This window comes from Procambarus clarkii, chromosome 32 (assembly GCF_040958095.1).
Source record: "Procambarus clarkii isolate CNS0578487 chromosome 32, FALCON_Pclarkii_2.0, whole genome shotgun sequence".
Classification (NCBI taxonomy): Eukaryota; Metazoa; Arthropoda; class Malacostraca; order Decapoda; family Cambaridae; genus Procambarus; species Procambarus clarkii.
The window spans coordinates 3,543,712-3,566,582 of NC_091181.1; the positions used below are offsets into that span (position 1 = coordinate 3,543,712).

A 22,871-nucleotide genomic window follows, 5' to 3' on the forward strand; every position below is an offset into this window, starting at 1 on the left:
ACATTACCTAACTTAACCTGCCTAACCTAACTTATCCTGCTTAACCTAACTTACCTACATTACCTAACTTAACCTGCTTAACCTAACTTATCCTGCTTAACCTAACTTACCTACATTACCTAACTTAACCTGCATAACCTAACTTTACCTATCCTAACTTAACTTACCTTACCTTTACCTATCTTACCTAACGTTCCTAAACCTAACTTTACATATCCTAACATAACTTAACTTACCTTACCTCTCTTACCTAACTTAGCTAACCTAACTTAACTTATCCTGCTTAACCTATCTTACATAACCTAACCTAACTTATCTAGTCCAACCAGACATGATCTAACTTACATAATTATTCCTGCTTGTCTTTAATTTTGTATCATCGATTTTTGTATCATCTGCAAATTTGAAGATGTTGCTACTCAAACCTGAATCTAAAAATATTTAATATCATATATCAGAAACAGTACTGTATATTTTTACCCAAACCTACCATCCCACTTAACCTTCTTTCCTTTTTTCACTTTGTTTTCACATATAAGTTCATTCTTTATCTTAGTAATAATAAAATTACAATAGTAAAGAATCAGATCTACTAAGACTTGAAATTGAGAAAAAACAAGAGAGCAAGGGAGTGAGAGCAGGAAAAGAGGAGAAAAGAGTAAGAGAGAGGGGGAGGAAGAGCATGGGAGCACTAAGACTTGAATTTGAGAAAAAGAAAAAACTAAGTGAATGAGACTGAGGGTGAGAGAATGGGAGCATTTGGACAAATGAGTGAGAGAGAGGGGGAGGAAGAGAGAGAATAAGGGAGAGAGATAGAAAAGGAGGGTTAGAAGGAGTAGGAGAAACAAAGTAAAAGAAGGAAAGAAGGTTAAGTGGGATGGTGGGTTTGGGTAAAAATATACAAAGGAGAAACAAAACTACATCTGAAAGGTTATGAAAAGGATAATATATTCAACAAATACGTCAAAAACACAATAAACTACATCTGAAAGGTTAGGTTAAAGGGTTGGGGAATAAGAACATATGATAGAACCTACTAAATACACTAAGATTACAAGAGGTTAGGATAAGGGGTTGGGGGAATAAGAACATATGTTAGAACCTACTAAATACAACTTATGAGCAACTTGATGAACTTTAACAAATAACCCTTGATCTGCAAAAATGACCATTTGAGAAATTAGCCCTTGAAACGAGTAAATTCCCATATATAACAAAAATCCTTTGAAATGGTTAAACACCCAATCTTAAACAAATAACACTTGAAATGCAAAAATGACCATTTGAGACATTAACCCTTGAAATGAGTAAATGAATATGAGACAATGATTGACGAAACACAAAAGACAAGCAGGAATAATTATGTAAGTTAGATCATGTCTGGTTGGACTAGATAAGTTAGGATACATCAGTTTGGGAATGTAAGATTAAGTTAGGTAACGCAAGTTAGGTTAGGTTAGGATAGGTAAGATAAGTTACGTAAGTTAGGTTAAGCAAGTTAAGTTAGGTAAGGTAGGTTAAGCAGGATAAGTTAGGTAAGATAGGTAAGGTAAGGTAAGTTAAGTTAGGATAGGTAAAGTTAGGTTAAGCAGGTTAAGTTAGGCAATGTAGGTAAGTTAGGTTAAGCAGGATAAGTTAGGTTAGGATAGGTAAGATAGGTAAGGTTAGGTAAGTTATGTTAGGATAGGTAAAGTTAGGTTATGCAGGTTAAGTTAGGTAAGATAGGTAAAGGTAAGGTAAGTTAAGTTAGGATAGGTATAGTTAGGTTAAGCAGGTTAAGTTAGGTAATGTAGGTAAGTTAGGTTAAGCAGGATAAGTTAGGTTAAGTTAGGTAAGTTAGGTAAGATAGGTAAGGTAAGGTAAGTTAAGTTAGGATAGGTAAAGTTAGGTTAAGCAGGTTAAGTTAGGTAATGTAGGTAAGTTAGGTTAAGCAGGATATGTTAGGTAAGTTAGGTAAGATAGGTAAGGTAAGTTATGTTAGGATAGGTAAAGTTAGGTTAAGCAGGTTAAGTTAGGTAATGTAGGTAAGTTAGGTTAAGCAGGATAAGTTCGGTTCGGTTAGGTAAATTAGGTAAGATAAGTAAGGTAAGGTAAGTTATGTTAGGATAGGTAAAATTAGGTTTAGGAACGTTACGTTAACTAAACCTAACGTTAGCTATCCTCTCCAACCATTGGGTGGAGAGGATAGGTTACGTAGGTTTAAGCAGTGTAGTTCAGAGAACAGTTTTAAGGTAAAGTGACTAAGAAAATATATTTTTAACAGAAGTGCAGGTTTGGTATGAAAGGCTGAACTTGTTACATTTTGGAGAGAAATTTTATGACTGAAGATGTCTTAAAGAATAACATAATGGAAGAAGGAGAGTTTCTTTGATTAACGAAGGTGCTTAGAGATCAACATTGATGAACTAAGGTGAATTAGAGATCACTTTTGATGACTCTGAGAAAACTTTAATGAACGAAGAAAAACTTTGTTAGCTCGGGGAATAACTTTTATGATTTAGAGAACAACATTGATGTCTTAGAGAACAACATTGATGTCGTAGAGAACAACTTTGATGTCTTAGAGAACAACTTTGATGACCAAGATTAACTTTAGATGTCTCTGAGAATAACTTTTATAACATAGAAATTAACTTTAATGAACAAAAGTGAGTTAGAGAATACCTTTTGATGACTCCGAGAATAACTTTGATGAACAAAGATGTTTTGGAAAGTTTCTCTGAAGAACGAAGGTGACTGAGAATAACTTTTGTTATCTCTTAGAATAACTTTGATGATTTTGAAAATGTCTTTGAGAACATGAGTAGTATTTTGTTAGCTCAGAGAATAACTTTTTGATGACATAGAGAATAACTTTTTATGTCTTAGAGAAGAACATTGATGGCTTAGAGAGAATAACTTTGATGAACGGAAGGTTACTTACAGAATAACATTTCATGACTGAGAATAACTTTTGATAGCTCTTAGAATAACTTTGATGTCTTAGAGAATAACTTTAGATGTCTCAGAGAATAACTTTTATGAACGAAGATGTCTGAGATTAACTTTGATAGCTCAGAATAACTTTTGTGGACATGAGAATATCTTTGGATAACTCTGAGAATAACTTTGATGTCTTTGAAACAACTTTGATGTACGAGAGTGAGTTAGAGATTACCTTTGTTAACTCTGAGATTAACTTTGATGAACGAGAAAATACTTTTTGATGACATCGAGAAAAATTTTGATAGCTCTGAGAATAACTTTTATGCTTCTGAGATTAACTTTAATGAACGAAGATGTCTTAGAAAGTTTCTCTGATGAACAAAAGGTTACTTAGAGAATAACATTTTGATGACTGAGATTAACTATTTGATGACTCTGAGAATAACTTTGAGGATGCGAGTAAATTTTTTGAGTGTTTGAGAGTGTCGTTTTGATATCTCGAAGAGTGCCCTTGAAGTCTTAAAGGATGTTTTTGATGTCTCAAAGGATGTCTTTGAGTGCAACTTTGATGTCTTTGAGTAAGTCCTTGATATCTCGAAGAGTGTCTTTGACTATATTTCTTACTTAACGACATATAATTTTAGTTAGGAACAATGATGAATATGACTATTTTAGCGAAGTGAAAGGTTACTTTAGTTAAGAACAGTGTTGGAAAGAGGCTACACATAACTATTTTTCAGATGAGAGAAGTGATATTTCAGTCAAGAAATGACAGGGAAACATGAAGTAACTATTGTTTAGTTGACTGATGAATACTTTTAGTTAAGCAAAAGACAAAACATGATGAACATGACTTTTCTGATGATTGGCGGATAATTTTTTAGATAAGAAATAACAATGAAACATGATGAACACGGTTATTTTCTGTTGACTATGGAATAAGTTTAGTTAGGAAATGATGAAAGTTATTATTTTTAGGTGAATGACGATGGATAAAGTTAGTTATGAACAGTATTGGAAAGATTCCTTTGACAATTTTTAGCTAAGAGAAAGGTTGTTTTAGTTAAGAACGGTGTTGAATGAGATTAATCCTGACTATTTTTGGTTGATTGGATAATAAGTTTAGTTGAGAAATGACGAAAGTGACTATGTTCTAGTTGATTGGCGAAAGATTTTTAGTTAAGCAGTTACAAGAAAGGTTTGTCTTTGTAAATTTGGAACTGAATAAAGTGTAGATTTGTTTAAGAACAGGGTTGGTAGAACTATTAAGTTGACTACGAGAATTACTTTGACATAGTTTTGCAAATAAAACTGGGTGACTATAACTGTTGAGGGAACTGTATTGCCGATGATAATATTTGACATAGAACTAGTTAGTGAATGGAAGAAACAAATTGGTTTAAAGAAGCAAAGAACATAAAAAATCGAACTTAAGTAAGGGAATGAACACAGTGAACATACGGTGAACACGAAAAACATGTAAAAAAAAGTTGATGAATAGAGTGAACATGCAGGAAATATGAACTTACAGAGAATATGAACTTACAGAGAATATGAAAACATGATAAGGAACATAGGGAATATAAAGAATGAACACTGAACATGTGAAGAACAAGCTAAGATCATTGAGAACATGAATACTGAGTATAAAAGTTATACAGAGAACATATGATGTACTGTGTCTGAAATACAGAGGGTAAAAATTTTAGGGAAATTAATGGGTTATTTACAAAGATACGAGAGAGAACTAAGGTGGGGACGAGAGCTGGAGCTGGATAACTGTTTTTGATCTTATTTACGGTGTCTGAAATACAGAGGGTAAAAATTTCAGGGGAATTGATAGGATATTAACAAAGACTTAAGGGGGAAGTAGGGTGGGGAACGAGAGCTGGAGCTCAATAACTGACTTGATCTTATTTACTATGACTGGAATATGTCTGCTTTAAATTTCAGGGGGATTGGACTGCTAGTAGCGAAAATGTGGTCTCTGTCAAATTTGGGTCTTCAATTGGACTCTGATTAATTTCGATCATGAACTGGACTCTGAATATTTCGGCACAAAGTGGACTCTGTTCATTTTTGGGTAAAAACTGGACTCTGTCAAATTTTTAAAAGATTACAGGACTCTGACAAATTTTGCTAGAAAACTGAACTCTGACGAATTTCTGTTGATAATTGCACTCTGATAATTTTTTGGCCTCTACTGGACTTTGATGAATTTCTGTCATTAATTGGACTCTGATTATTTTTGGGTATAAAATGGACTCTGTCAAATTTTTCATAGATTACAGGACTCTGACGTATTTTGGTAACAAAGTGGACTCTGAAGAATTTTGGGCACAAACTGGTCTCTGACGAATTTCTGTCTATAACTGGGCTCTGTTCAATTTTGGTCTATACAGGTGAAATAGCCGTAAATGGATATAAAACTAAATGTTATGGCTAAGTTGTCTGTTTTCCTTAAGAAAACATCTAAGACAATATTCTCTGAAAATGGTCTTTTTACAAATTCGGTCATAAACATATAAATAAACTTCTGTGATTATTTGAAACTCTGAAATATTTTCTTAAAACTGAACTCTGAAAAATTTGAATTTCCCCATAAGAAACCTTTAACTCCAAATCGACCCTTTTTTCAAAAGTTCGGTTATTGAAAACAGGCAAAGGTTGTCCGTAGATTTTACCTGGAAATGCTGGCTCTTAAACAGGAATTTGAATTTCTCCCATAAGAAATTTAACAAACTTGTATGAACTTATTTTCAGCATAAGAACTTTTAACAAACTCGTATGACATTATTTTATCATAAGAATTCCAAATCTGTGACTGCCCAAATTCACCTGAAAACCCTGGCTCATAAACACGATATTTCTAAATTTCCTTGAAAACCCTGGCTCACAAACAGGAATTTCTCCCAAAACAAAAATTCCCCTGTGAGTCTTCCTCCACACTACTCTTATTCACTTATGGAACAATTAAATGTTTCATTTGTTTTAGAAACTATCAGTTTCATTTATTTAGTAGGATTTTCTTGCCCTTATTCTCTTACATTGAGTACCGGGTACAAGATTTCCTGCGATTTTGATTGACTAATCATTTACCATTCTAAAATTAACATTAATTGTTAAATATTAAATTCCACAGGATAGTTACCAGTTGCCACGTTATCCTGTTACTGACACTTCCATATCATAAGTATTCGTTGTACATTTATTTGCTATTTTTCACCATGTTTCGTCTCCAAGCTTTTCGTAATGATCCAGCAGGTGAAATAGGGAATTTAAGTCGTGCCAAGAGGACCGAATTACAAACTCTTGCACACGAGTATCAACTAGATGCTCCCCCTGGAGCCAACAAAAATGAATTGCACAATTTAATAATGGATCACCTCTTAGACGAAGGGGAGATTGACTCTGAAACTCACGAAAATTATTCTATTGCAGATAAACATGCTCTGGCAACTATGAAACTCAAGCTCGAACTTGCAAAGCTCGAGCGGGAGCAATGGAAAGAAGAAGCTGCAATCAGGAAAGAAGAACAAGAACGTGAGGCTGCCATAAGGAAAGAACAACAAGAACGCGAAGTGGCCCTAAAAGAACGCGATATGGCCCTGAAGAAAGAAGAGACGGCCATACTCCAAGAGTAAGAGCGAGTACAGCTTGAAGCAAAACAACGTCACCTGGAGATACAACGCGAGCATGACAAGAAGCAAACCGATATGGCTATAGCATGTCGTCAATAAGAACTCGCGTTGGAAGCTACACACTACACCTAGTGTGTAGCTTCCGCTAGTCTTCCCATAAGTTTCAATGTCTCCCATGCAAGTAAGTTAATGCCACCATTCGTTGAGACAGTGATTGATGTCTTTTTCACCACTTTTGAGACCTTAGCTAATAAACTTAGCTGGCCTGCAGATCAATGGTCTACCCTTCTCAGAGTGAATCTCACAGGTAGAGCTGCAGTTACTCTCAGTACCTTAGCATCTGAGAATGACTACCAGACTCTCTCTCTCTCTCTCTCTCTCTCTCTCTCTCTCTCTCTCTCTCTGAGAACACAAGCCTGAATGGTCCCCAGGACAATATGCAACTGAAAACTCACACCCCAGAAGTGACTCGAACCCATACTCCCAGAAGCCACGCAACTGGTATGTACAAGACGCCTTAATCCACTTGACCCTTAACGACCAGACAAAATGAGGTGATAGCCGAGGCTATTTGAACCACCCCACCGCCGGCACTCGGATAGTAATCTTGGGCATAGCATTTTACCAAATCACCTCATTCTTTGGGGCACACGTGAGGAACACAAATGCGAACAAGCCTGAATGGTCCCCAGGACAATATGCAACTGAAAACTCACACCCCAGAAGTGACTCGAACCCATACTCCCAGAAGCCACGCAACTGGTATGTACAAGACGCCTTAATCCACTTGACCATCACGACCGGACAAAATGAGGTGATAGCCGAGGCTATTTGAACCACCCCACCGCCGGCACTCGGATAGTAATCTTGGGCATAGCATTTTTCCAAATCACCTCATTCTTTGGGGCACACGTGAGGAACACAAATGCGAACAAGCCTGAATGGTCCCCAGGACAATATGCAACTGAAAACTCACACCCCAGAAGTGACTCGAACCCATACTCCCAGAAGCCACGCAACTGGTATGTACAAGACGCCTTAATCCACTTGACCATCACGACCGGACAAAATGAGGTGATAGCCGAGGCTATTTGAACCACCCCACCGCCGGCACTCGGATAGTAATCTTGGGCATAGCATTTTACCAAATCACCTCATTCTTTGGGGCACACGTGAGGAACACAAATGCGAACAAGCCTGAATGGTCCCCAGGACAATATGCAACTGAAAACTCACACCCCAGAAGTGACTCGAACCCATACTCCCAGAAGCCACGCAACTGGTATGTACAAGACGCCTTAATCCACTTGACCCTTAACGACCAGACAAAATGAGGTGATAGCCGAGGCTATTTGAACCACCCCACCGCCGGCACTCGGATAGTAATCTTGGGCATAGCATTTTACCAAATCACCTCATTCTTTGGGGCACACGTGAGGAACACAAATGCGAACAAGCCTGAATGGTCCCCAGGACAATATGCAACTGAAAACTCACACCCCAGAAGTGACTCGAACCCATACTCCCAGAAGCCACGCAACTGGTATGTACAAGACGCCTTAATCCACTTGACCATCACGACCGGACAAAATGAGGTGATAGCCGAGGCTATTTGAACCACCCCACCGCCGGCACTCGGATAGTAATCTTGGGCATAGCATTTTACCAAATCACCTCATTCTTTGGGGCACACGTGAGGAACACAAATGCGAACAAGCCTGAATGGTCCCCAGGACAATATGCAACTGAAAACTCACACCCCAGAAGTGACTCGAACCCATACTCCCAGAAGCCACGCAACTGGTATGTACAAGACGCCTTAATCCACTTGACCCTTAACGACCAGACAAAATGAGGTGATAGCCGAGGCTATTTGAACCACCCCACCGCCGGCACTCGGATAGTAATCTTGGGCATAGCATTTTACCAAATCACCTCATTCTTTGGGGCACACGTGAGGAACACAAATGCGAACAAGCCTGAATGGTCCCCAGGACAATATGCAACTGAAAACTCACACCCCAGAAGTGACTCGAACCCATACTCCCAGAAGCCACGCAACTGGTATGTACAAGACGCCTTAATCCACTTGACCATCACGACCGGACAAAATGAGGTGATAGCCGAGGCTATTTGAACCACCCCACCGCCGGCACTCGGATAGTAATCTTGGGCATAGCATTTTACCAAATCACCTCATTCTTTGGGGCACACGTGAGGAACACAAATGCGAACAAGCCTGAATGGTCCCCAGGACAATATGCAACTGAAAACTCACACCCCAGAAGTGACTCGAACCCATACTCCCAGAAGCCACGCAACTGGTATGTACAAGACGCCTTAATCCACTTGACCCTTAACGACCAGACAAAATGAGGTGATAGCCGAGGCTATTTGAACCACCCCACCGCCGGCACTCGGATAGTAATCTTGGGCATAGCATTTTACCAAATCACCTCATTCTTTGGGGCACACGTGAGGAACACAAATGCGAACAAGCCTGAATGGTCCCCAGGACAATATGCAACTGAAAACTCACACCCCAGAAGTGACTCGAACCCATACTCCCAGAAGCCACGCAACTGGTATGTACAAGACGCCTTAATCCACTTGACCATCACGACCGGACAAAATGAGGTGATAGCCGAGGCTATTTGAACCACCCCACCGCCGGCACTCGGATAGTAATCTTGGGCATAGCATTTTACCAAATCACCTCATTCTTTGGGGCACACGTGAGGAACACAAATGCGAACAAGCCTGAATGGTCCCCAGGACAATATGCAACTGAAAACTCACACCCCAGAAGTGACTCGAACCCATACTCCCAGAAGCCACGCAACTGGTATGTACAAGACGCCTTAATCCACTTGACCCTTAACGACCAGACAAAATGAGGTGATAGCCGAGGCTATTTGAACCACCCCACCGCCGGCACTCGGATAGTAATCTTGGGCATAGCATTTTACCAAATCACCTCATTCTTTGGGGCACACGTGAGGAACACAAATGCGAACAAGCCTGAATGGTCCCCAGGACAATATGCAACTGAAAACTCACACCCCAGAAGTGACTCGAACCCATACTCCCAGAAGCCACGCAACTGGTATGTACAAGACGCCTTAATCCACTTGACCATCACGACCGGACAAAATGAGGTGATAGCCGAGGCTATTTGAACCACCCCACCGCCGGCACTCGGATAGTAATCTTGGGCATAGCATTTTACCAAATCACCTCATTCTTTGGGGCACACGTGAGGAACACAAATGCGAACAAGCCTGAATGGTCCCCAGGACAATATGCAACTGAAAACTCACACCCCAGAAGTGACTCGAACCCATACTCCCAGAAGCCACGCAACTGGTATGTACAAGACGCCTTAATCCACTTGACCCTTAACGACCAGACAAAATGAGGTGATAGCCGAGGCTATTTGAACCACCCCACCGCCGGCACTCGGATAGTAATCTTGGGCATAGCATTTTACCAAATCACCTCATTCTTTGGGGCACACGTGAGGAACACAAATGCGAACAAGCCTGAATGGTCCCCAGGACAATATGCAACTGAAAACTCACACCCCAGAAGTGACTCGAACCCATACTCCCAGAAGCCACGCAACTGGTATGTACAAGACGCCTTAATCCACTTGACCATCACGACCGGACAAAATGAGGTGATAGCCGAGGCTATTTGAACCACCCCACCGCCGGCACTCGGATAGTAATCTTGGGCATAGCATTTTACCAAATCACCTCATTCTTTGGGGCACACGTGAGGAACACAAATGCGAACAAGCCTGAATGGTCCCCAGGACAATATGCAACTGAAAACTCACACCCCAGAAGTGACTCGAACCCATACTCCCAGAAGCCACGCAACTGGTATGTACAAGACGCCTTAATCCACTTGACCATCACGACCGGACAAAATGAGGTGATAGCCGAGGCTATTTGAACCACCCCACCGCCGGCACTCGGATAGTAATCTTGGGCATAGCATTTTACCAAATCACCTCATTCTTTGGGGCACACGTGAGGAACACAAATGCGAACAAGCCTGAATGGTCCCCAGGACAATATGCAACTGAAAACTCACACCCCAGAAGTGACTCGAACCCATACTCCCAGAAGCCACGCAACTGGTATGTACAAGACGCCTTAATCCACTTGACCATCACGACCGGACAAAATGAGGTGATAGCCGAGGCTATTTGAACCACCCCACCGCCGGCACTCGGATAGTAATCTTGGGCATAGCATTTTACCAAATCACCTCATTCTTTAGGGCACACGTGAGGAACACAAATGCGAACGAGCCTGAATGGTCCCCAGGCCAATATGCAACTGAAAACTCACACCCCAGAAGTGACTCGAACCAATACTCCCAGAAGCCACGCAACTGGTATGTACAAGACGCCTTAATCCACTTGACCATCACGACCGGACAAAATGAGGTGATAGCCGAGGCTATTTGAACCACCCCACCGCCGGCACTCGGATAGTAATCTTGGGCATAGCATTTTACCAAATCACCTCATTCTTTGGGGCACACGTGAGGAACACAAATGCGAACAAGCCTGAATGGTCCCCAGGACAATATGCAACTGAAAACTCACACCCCAGAAGTGAATCGAACCCATACTCCCAGAAGCCACGCAACTGGTATGTACAAGACGCCTTAATCCACTTGACCATCACGACCGGACAAAATGAGGTGATAGCCGAGGCTATTTGAACCACCCCACCGCCGGCACTCGGATAGTAATCTTGGGCATAGCATTTTACCAAATCACCTCATTCTTTGGGGCACACGTGAGGAACACAAATGCGAACAAGCCTGAATGGTCCCCAGGACAATATGCAACTGAAAACTCACACCCCAGAAGTGACTCGAACCCATACTCCCAGAAGCCACGCAACTGGTATGTACAAGACGCCTTAATCCACTTGACCATCACGACCGGACAAAATGAGGTGATAGCCGAGGCTATTTGAACCACCCCACCGCCGGCACTCGGATAGTAATCTTGGGCATAGCATTTTACCAAATCACCTCATTCTTTAGGGCACACGTGAGGAACACAAATGCGAACGAGCCTGAATGGTCCCCAGGCCAATATGCAACTGAAAACTCACACCCCAGAAGTGACTCGAACCAATACTCCCAGAAGCCACGCAACTGGTATGTACAAGACGCCTTAATCCACTTGACCATCACGACCGGACAAAATGAGGTGATAGCCGAGGCTATTTGAACCACCCCACCGCCGGCACTCGGATAGTAATCTTGGGCATAGCATTTTACCAAATCACCTCATTCTTTGGGGCACACGTGAGGAACACAAATGCGAACAAGCCTGAATGGTCCCCAGGACAATATGCAACTGAAAACTCACACCCCAGAAGTGAATCGAACCCATACTCCCAGAAGCCACGCAACTGGTATGTACAAGACGCCTTAATCCACTTGACCATCACGACCGGACAAAATGAGGTGATAGCCGAGGCTATTTGAACCACCCCACCGCCGGCACTCGGATAGTAATCTTGGGCATAGCATTTTACCAAATCACCTCATTCTTTGGGGCACACGTGAGGAACACAAATGCGAACAAGCCTGAATGGTCCCCAGGACAATATGCAACTGAAAACTCACACCCCAGAAGTGACTCGAACCCATACTCCCAGAAGCCACGCAACTGGTATATACAAGACGCCTTAATCCACTTGACCATCACGACCGGACAAAATGAGGTGATAGCCGAGGCTATTTGAACCACCCCATCGCCGGCACTCGGATAGTAATCTTGGGCATAGCATTTTACCAAATCACCTCATTCTTTGGGGCACACGTGAGGAACACAAATGCGAACAAGCCTGAATGGTCCCCAGGACAATATGCAACTGAAAACTCACACCCCAGAAGTGACTCGAACCCATACTCCCAGAAGCCACGCAACTGGTATGTACAAGACGCCTTAATCCACTTGACCATCACGACCGGACAAAATGAGGTGATAGCTGAGGCTATTTGAACCACCCCACCGCCGGCACTCGGATAGTAATCTTGGGCATAGCATTTTACCAAATCACCTCATTCTTTGGGGCACACATGAGGAACACAAATGCGAACGAGCCTGAATGGTCCCCAGGACAATATGCAACTGAAAACTCACACCCCAGAAGTGACTCGAACCCATACTCCCAGAAGCCACGCAACTGGTATGTACAAGACGCCTTAATCCACTTGACCATCACGACCGGACAAAATGAGGTGATAGCCGAGGCTATTTGAACCACCCCACCGCCGGCACTCGGATAGTAATCTTGGGCATAGCATTTTACCAAATCACCTCATTCTTTGGGGCACACGTGAGGAACACAAATGCGAACGAGCCTGAATGGTCCCCAGGACAATATGCAACTGAAAACTCACACCCCAGAAGTGACTCGAACCCATACTCCCAGAAGCCACGCAACTGGTATGTACAAGACGCCTTAATCCACTTGACCATCACGACCGGACAAAATGAGGTGATAGCCGAGGCTATTTGAACCACCCCACCGCCGGCACTCGGATAGTAATCTTGGGCATAGCATTTTACCAAATCACCTCATTCTTTGGGGCACACATGAGGAACACAAATGCGAACAAGCCTGAATGGTCCCCAGGACAATATGCAACTGAAAACTCACACCCCAGAAGTGACTCGAACCCATACTCCCAGAAGCCACGCAACTGGTATGTACAAGACGCCTTAATCCACTTGACCATCACGACCGGACAAAATGAGGTGATAGCCGAGGCTATTTGAACCACCCCACCGCCGGCACTCGGATAGTAATCTTGGGCATAGCATTTTACCAAATCACCTCATTCTTTGGGGCACACGTGAGGAACACAAATGCGAACAAGCCTGAATGGTCCCCAGGACAATATGCAACTGAAAACTCACACCCCAGAAGTGACTCGAACCCATACTCCCAGAAGCCACGCAACTGGTATGTACAAGACGCCTTAATCCACTTGACCCTTAACGACCAGACAAAATGAGGTGATAGCCGAGGCTATTTGAACCACCCCACCGCCGGCACTCGGATAGTAATCTTGGGCATAGCATTTTACCAAATCACCTCATTCTTTGGGGCACACGTGAGGAACACAAATGCGAACAAGCCTGAATGGTCCCCAGGACAATATGCAACTGAAAACTCACACCCCAGAAGTGACTCGAACCCATACTCCCAGAAGCCACGCAACTGGTATGTACAAGACGCCTTAATCCACTTGACCATCACGACCGGACAAAATGAGGTGATAGCCGAGGCTATTTGAACCACCCCACCGCCGGCACTCGGATAGTAATCTTGGGCATAGCATTTTACCAAATCACCTCATTCTTTGGGGCACACGTGAGGAACACAAATGCGAACAAGACTGAATGGTCCCCAGGACAATATGCAACTGAAAACTCACACCCCAGAAGTGACTCGAACCCATACTCCCAGAAGCCACGCAACTGGTATATACAAGACGCCTTAATCCACTTGACCATCACGACCGGACAAAATGAGGTGATAGCCGAGGCTATTTGAACCACCCCACCGCCGGCACTCGGATAGTAATCTTGGGCATAGCATTTTACCAAATCACCTCATTCTTTGGGGCACACGTGAGGAACACAAATGCGAACAAGCCTGAATGGTCCCCAGGACAATATGCAACTGAAAACTCACACCCCAGAAGTGACTCGAACCCATACTCCCAGAAGCCACGCAACTGGTATGTACAAGACGCCTTAATCCACTTGACCATCACGACCGGACAAAATGAGGTGATAGCCGAGGCTATTTGAACCACCCCACCGCCGGCACTCGGATAGTAATCTTGGGCATAGCATTTTACCAAATCACCTCATTCTTTGGGGCACACGTGAGGAACACAAATGCGAACAAGCCTGAATGGTCCCCAGGACAATATGCAACTGAAAACTCACACCCCAGAAGTGACTCGAACCCATACTCCCAGAAGCCACGCAACTGGTATGTACAAGACGCCTTAATCCACTTGACTATCACGACCGGACAAAATGAGGTGATAGCCGAGGCTATTTGAACCACCCCACCGCCGGCACTCGGATAGTAATCTTGGGCATAGCATTTTACCAAATCACCTCATTCTTTGGGGAACACGTGAGGAACACAAATGCGAACGAGCCTGAATGGTCCCCAGGACAATATGCAACTGAAAACTCACACCCCAGAAGTGACTCGAACCAATACTCCCAGAAGCCACGCAACTGGTATGTACAAGACGCCTTAATCCACTTGACCATCACGACCGGACAAAATGAGGTGATAGCCGAGGCTATTTGAACCACCCCACCGCCGGCACTCGGATAGTAATCTTGGGCATAGCATTTTACCAAATCACCTCATTCTTTGGGGCACACGTGAGGAACACAAATGCGAACAAGCCTGAATGGTCCCCAGGACAATATGCAACTGAAAACTAACACCCCAGAAGTGACTCGAACCCATACTCCCAGAAGCCACGCAACTGGTATGTACAAGACGCCTTAATCCACTTGACCATCACGACCGGACAAAATGAGGTGATAGCCGAGGCTATTTGAACCACCCCACCGCCGGCACTCGGATAGTAATCTTGGGCATAGCATTTTACCAAATCACCTCATTCTTTGGGGCACACGTGAGGAACACAAATGCGAACAAGCCTGAATGGTCCCCAGGACAATATGCAACTGAAAACTCACACCCCAGAAGTGACTCGAACCCATACTCCCAGAAGCCACGCAACTGGTATGTACAAGACGCCTTAATCCACTTGACCATCACGACCGGACAAAATGAGGTGATAGCCGAGGCTATTTGAACCACCCCACCGCCGGCACTCGGATAGTAATCTTGGGCATAGCATTTTACCAAATCACCTCATTCTTTGGGGCACACGTGAGGAACACAAATGCGAACAAGCCTGAATGGTCCCCAGGACAATATGCAACTGAAAACTCACACCCCAGAAGTGACTCGAACCCATACTCCCAGAAGCCATGCAACTGGTATGTACAAGACGCCTTAATCCACTTGACCATCACGACCGGACAAAATGAGGTGAGAGCCGAGGCTATTTGAACCACCCCACCGCCGGCACTCGGATAGTAATCTTGGGCATAGCATTTTACCAAATCACCTCATTCTTTGGGGCACACGTGAGGAACACAAATGCGAACGAGCCTGAATGGTCCCCAGGACAATATGCAACTGAAAACTCACACCCCAGAAGTGACTCGAACCCATACTCCCAGAAGCCACGCAACTGGTATGTACAAGACGCCTTAATCCACTTGACCATCACGACCGGACAAAATGAGGTGATAGCCGAGGCTATTTGAACCACCCCACCGCCGGCACTCGGATAGTAATCTTGGGCATAGCATTTTACCAAATCACCTCATTCTTTGGGGCACACGTGAGGAACACAAATGCGAACGAGCCTGAATGGTCCCCAGGACAATATGCAACTGAAAACTCACACCCCAGAAGTGACTCGAACCCATACTCCCAGAAGCCACGCAACTGGTATGTACAAGACGCCTTAATCCACTTGACCATCACGACCGGACAAAATGAGGTGATAGCCGAGGCTATTTGAACCACCCCACCGCCGGCACTCGGATAGTAATCCTGGGCATAGCATTTTACCAAATCACCTCATTCTTTGGGGCACACATGAGGAACACAAATGCGAACAAGCCTGAATGGTCCCCAGGACAATATGCAACTGAAAACTCACACCCCAGAAGTGACTCGAACCCATACTCCCAGAAGCCACGCAACTGGTATGTACAAGACGCCTTAATCCACTTGACCATCACGACCGGACAAAATGAGGTGATAGACGAGGCTATTTGAACCACCCCACCGCCGGCACTCGGATAGTAATCTTGGGCATAGCATTTTACCAAATCACCTCATTCTTTGGGGCACACGTGAGGAACACAAATGCGAACAAGCCTGAATGGTCCCCAGGACAATATGCAACTGAAAACTCACACCCCAGAAGTGACTCGAACCCATACTCCCAGAAGCCACGCAACTGGTATGTACAAGACGCCTTAATCCACTTGACCATCACGACCGGACAAAATGAGGTGATAGCCGAGGCTATTTGAACCACCCCACCGCCGGCACTCGGATAGTAATCTTGGGCATAGCATTTTACCAAATCACCTCATTCTTTGGGGCACACGTGAGGAACACAAATGCGAACAAGCCTGAATGGTCCCCAGGACAATATGCAACTGAAAACTCACACCCCAGAAGTGACTCGAACCCATACTCCCAGAAGCCACGCAACTGGTATGTACAAGACGCCTTAATCCACTTGACCATCACGACCGGACAAAATGAGGTGATAGCCGAGGCTATTTGAACCACCCCACCGCCGGCACTCGGATAGTAATCTTGGGCATAGCATTTTACCAAATCACCTCATTCTTTGGGGCACACGTGAGGAACACAAATGCGAACAAGCCTGAATGGTCCCCAGGACAATATGCAACTGAAAACTCACACCCCAGAAGTGACTCGAACCCATACTCCCAGAAGCCACGCAACTGGTATGTACAAGACGCCTTAATCCACTTGACCATCACGACCGGACAAAATGAGGTGATAGCCGAGGCTATTTGAACCACCCCACCGCCGGCACTCGGATAGTAATCTTGGGCATAGCATTTTACCAAATCACCTCATTCTTTGGGGCACACGTGAGGAACACAAATGCGAACAAGCCTGAATGGTCCCCAGGACAATATGCAACTGAAAACTCACACCCCAGAAGTGACTCGAACCCATACTCCCAGAAGCCACGCAACTGGTATGTACAAGACGCCTTAATCCACTTGACCATCACGACCGGACAAAATGAGGTGATAGCCGAGGCTATTTGAACCACCCCACCGCCGGCACTCGGATAGTAATCTTGGGCATAGCATTTTACCAAATCACCTCATTCTTTGGGGCACACGTGAGGAACACAAATGCGAACAAGCCTGAATGGTCCCCAGGACAATATGCAACTGAAAACTCACACCCCAGAAGTGACTCGAACCCATACTCCCAGAAGCCACGCAACTGGTATGTACAAGACGCCTTAATCCACTTGACCATCACGACCGGACAAAATGAGGTGATAGCCGAGGCTATTTGAACCACCCCACCGCCGGCACTCGGATAGTAATCTTGGGCATAGCATTTTACCAAATCACCTCATTCTTTGGGGCACACGTGAGGAACACAAATGCGAACAAGCCTGAATGGTCCCCAGGACAATATGCAACTGAAAACTCACACCCCAGAAGTGACTCGAACCCATACTCCCAGAAGCCACGCAACTGGTATGTACAAGACGCCTTAATCCACTTGACCATCACGACCGGACAAAATGAGGTGATAGCCGAGGCTATTTGAACCACCCCACCGCCGGCACTCGGATAGTAATCTTGGGCATAGCATTTTACCAAATCACCTCATTCTTTGGGGCACACGTGAGGAACACAAATGCGAAGGAGCCTGAATGGTCCCCTGGACAATATGCAACTGAAAACTCACACCCCAAAACAGACTCGAACCAATACTCCCAGAAGCCACGCAACTGGTATGTACAAGACGCCATAATCCACTTGACCATCACGACCGGACAAAATGAGGTGATAGCCGAGGCTATTTGAACCACCCCACCGCCGGCACTCGGATAGTAATCTTGGGCATAGCATTTTACCAAATCACCTCATTCTTTGGGGCACACGTGAGGAACACAAATGCGAACAAGCCTGAATGGTCCCCAGGACAATATGCAACTGAAAACTCACACCCCAGAAGTGACTCGAACCCATACTCCCAGAAGCCACGCAACTGGTATGTACAAGACGCCTTAATCCACTTGACCATCACGACCGGACAAAATGAGGTGATAGCCGAGGCTATTTGAACCACCCCACCGCCGGCACTCGGATAGTAATCTTGGGCATAGCATTTTACCAAATCACCTCATTCTTTGGGGCACACGTGAGGAACACAAATGCGAACAAGCCTGAATGGTCCCCAGGACAATATGCAACTGAAAACTCACACCCCAGAAGTGACTCGAACCCATACTCCCAGAAGCCACGCAACTGGTATGTACAAGACGCCTTAATCCACTTGACCATCACGACCGGACAAAATGAGGTGATAGCCGAGGCTATTTGAACCACCCCACCGCCGGCACTCGGATAGTAATCTTGGGCATAGCATTTTACCAAATCACCTCATTCTTTGGGGCACACGTGAGGAACACAAATGCGAACAAGCCTGAATGGTCCCCAGGACAATATGCAACTGAAAACTCACACCCCAGAAGTGACTCGAACCCATACTCCCAGAAGCCACGCAACTGGTATGTACAAGACGCCTTAATCCACTTGACCATCACGACCGGACAAAATGAGGTGATAGCCGAGGCTATTTGAACCACCCCACTGCCGGCACTCGGATAGTAATCTTGGGCATAGCATTTTACCAAATCACCTCATTCTTTGGGGCACACGTGAGGAACACAAATGCGAACAAGCCTGAATGGTCCCCAGGACAATATGCAACTGAAAACTCACACCCCAGAAGTGACTCGAACCCATACTCCCAGAAGCCACGCAACTGGTATGTACAAGACGCCTTAATCCACTTGACCATCACGACCGGACAAAATGAGGTGATAGCCGAGGCTATTTGAACCACCCCACCGCCGGCACTCGGATAGTAATCTTGGGCATAGCATTTTACCAAATCACCTCATTCTTTGGGGCACACGTGAGGAACACAAATGCGAACAAGCCTGAATGGTCCCCAGGACAATATGCAACTGAAAACTCACACCCCAGAAGTGACTCGAACCCATACTCCCAGAAGCCACGCAACTGGTATGTACAAGACGCCTTAATCCACTTGACCATCACGACCGGACAAAATGAGGTGATAGCCGAGGCTATTTGAACCACCCCACCGCCGGCACTCGGATAGTAATCTTGGGCATAGCATTTTACCAAATCACCTCATTCTTTGGGGCACACGTGAGGAACACAAATGCGAACAAGCCTGAATGGTCCCCAGGACAATATGCAACTGAAAACTCACACCCCAGAAGTGACTCGAACCCATACTCCCAGAAGCCACGCAACTGGTATGTACAAGACGCCTTAATCCACTTGACCATCACGACCGGACAAAATGAGGTGATAGCCGAGGCTATTTGAACCACCCCACCGCCGGCACTCGGATAGTAATCTTGGGCATAGCATTTTACCAAATCACCTCATTCTTTGGGGCACACGTGAGGAACACAAATGCGAACGAGCCTGAATGGTCCCCAGGACAATATGCAACTGAAAACTCACACCCCAGAAGTGACTCGAACCCATACTCCCAGAAGCCATGCAACTGGTATGTACAAGACGCCTTAATCCACTTGACCATCACGACCGGACAAAATGAGGTGATAGCCGAGGCTATTTGAACCACCCCACCGCCGGCACTCGGATAGTAATCTTGGGCATAGCATTTTACCAAATCACCTCATTCTTTGGGGCACACGTGAGGAACACAAATGCGAACGAGCTGAATGGTCCCCAGGACAATATGCAACTGAAAACTCACACCCCAGAAGTGACTCGAACCCATACTCCCAGAAGCCACGCAACTGGTATGTACAAGACGCCTTAATCCACTTGACCATCACGACCGGACAAAATGAGGTGATAGCCGAGGCTATTTGAACCACCCCACCGCCGGCACTCGGATAGTAATCTTGGGCATAGCATTTTACCAAATCACCTCATTCTTTGGGGCACACATGAGAAACACAAATGCGAACAAGCCTGAATGGTCCCCAGGACAATATGCAACTGAAAACTCACACCCCAGAAGTGACTCGAACCCATACTCCCAGAAGCCACGCAACTGGTATGTACAAGACGCCTTAATCCACTTGACCATCACGACCGGACAAAATGAGGTGATAGCCGAGGCTATTTGAACCACCCCACCGCCGGCACTCGGATAGTAATCTTGGGCATAGCATTTTACCAAATCACCTCATTCTTTGGGGCACACACGAGGAACACAAATGCGAACAAGCCTGAATGGTCCCCAGGACAATATGCAACTGAAAACTCACACCCCAGAAGTGACTCGAACCCATACTCCCAGAAGCCACGCAACTGGTATGTACAAGACGCCTTAATCCACTTGACCCTTAACGACCAGACAAAATGAGGTGATAGCCGAGGCTATTTGAACCACCCCACCGCCGGCACTCGGATAGTAATCTTGGGCATAGCATTTTACCAAATCACCTCATTCTTTGGGGCACACGTGAGGAACACAAATGCGAACAAGCCTGAATGGTCCCCAGGACAATATGCAACTGAAAACTCACACCCCAGAAGTGACTCGAACCCATACTCCCAGAAGCCACGCAACTGGTATGTACAAGACGCCTTAATCCACTTGACCATCACGACCGGACAAAATGAGGTGATAGCCGAGGCTATTTGAACCACCCCACCGCCGGCACTCGGATAGTAATCTTGGGCATAGCATTTTACCAAATCACCTCATTCTTTGGGGCACACGTGAGGAACACAAATGCGAACAAGCCTGAATGGTCCCCAGGACAATATGCAACTGAAAACTCACACCCCAGAAGTGACTCGAACCCATACTCCCAGAAGCCACGCAACTGGTATGTACAAGACGCCTTAATCCACTTGACCATCACGACCGGACAAAATGAGGTGATAGCCGAGGCTATTTGAACCACCCCACCGCCGGCACACGGATAGTAATCTGGGCATAGCATTTTACCAAATCACCTCATTCTTTGGGGCACACATGAGGAACACAAATGCGAACAAGCCTGAATGGTCCCCAGGACAATATGCAACTGAAAACTCACACCCCAGAAGTGACTCGAACCCATACTCCCAGAAGCCACGCAACTGGTATGTACAAGACGCCTTAATCCACTTGACCATCACGACCGGACAAAATGAGGTGATAGCCGAGGCTATTGAACCACCCCACCGCCGGCACTCGGATAGTAATCTTGGGCATAGCATTTTACCAAATCACCTCATTCTTTGGGCACACGTGAGGAACACAAATGCGAACAAGCCTGAATGGTCCCCAGGACAATATGCAACTGAAAACTCACACCCCAGAAGTGACTCGAACCCATACTCCCAGAAGCCACGCAACTGGTATGTACAAGACGCCTTAATCCACTTGACCCTTAACGACCAGACAAAATGAGGTGATAGCCGAGGCTATTTGAACCACCCACCGCCGGCACTCGGATAGTAATCTTGGGCATAGCATTTTACCAAATCACCTCATTCTTTGGGGCACACGTGAGGAAAACAAATGCGAACGAGCCTGAATGGTCCCCAGGACAATATGCAACTGAAAACTCACACCCCAAAAGTGACTCGAACCAATACTCCCAGAAGCCACGCAACTGGTATGTACAAGACGCCATAATCCACTTGACCATCACGACCGGACAAAATGAGGTGATAGCCGAGGCTATTTGAACCACCCCACCGCCGGCACTCAGGATAGTAATCTTGGGCATAGCATTTTACCAAATCACCTCATTCTTTGGGGCACACGTGAGGAACACAAATGCGAACAAGCCTGAATGGTCCCCAGGACAATATGCAACTGAAAACTCACACCCCAGAAGTGACTCGAACCCATACTCCCAGAAGCCACGCAACTGGTATGTACAAGACGCCTTAATCCACTTGACCATCACGACCGGACAAAATGAGGTGATAGCCGAGGCTATTTGAACCACCCCACCGCCGGCACTCGGATAGTAATCTTGGGCATAGCATTTTACCAAATCACCTCATTCTTTGGGGCACACGTGAGGAACACAAATGCGAACAAGCCTGAATGGTCCCCAGGACAATATGCAACTGAAAACTCACACCCCAGAAGTGACTCGAACCCATACTCCCAGAAGCCACGCAACTGGTATGTACAAGACGCCTTAATCCACTTGACCATCACGACCGGACAAAATGAGGTGATAGCCGAGGCTATTTGAACCACCCCACCGCCGGCACTCGGATAGTAATCTTGGGCATAGCATTTTACCAAATCACCTCATTCTTTGGGGCACACGTGAGGAACACAAATGCGAACAAGCCTGAATGGTCCCCAGGACAATATG

General features: G+C 45.2%; 1 protein-coding gene across 1 annotated transcript in view; it reads right to left on the minus strand.

The window, feature by feature from the left end:
- Positions 1–22,871, minus strand: part of LOC123752906 (uncharacterized) — a 61,543-nt gene that overhangs the window by 26,577 nt on the left and 12,095 nt on the right. Inside the window, exon 3 of the mRNA XM_069334729.1 lies at positions 346–431. Coding sequence (XP_069190830.1) covers positions 346–431 — 86 coding nt within the window. The remainder of the gene's footprint in view (positions 1–345; positions 432–22,871) is intronic.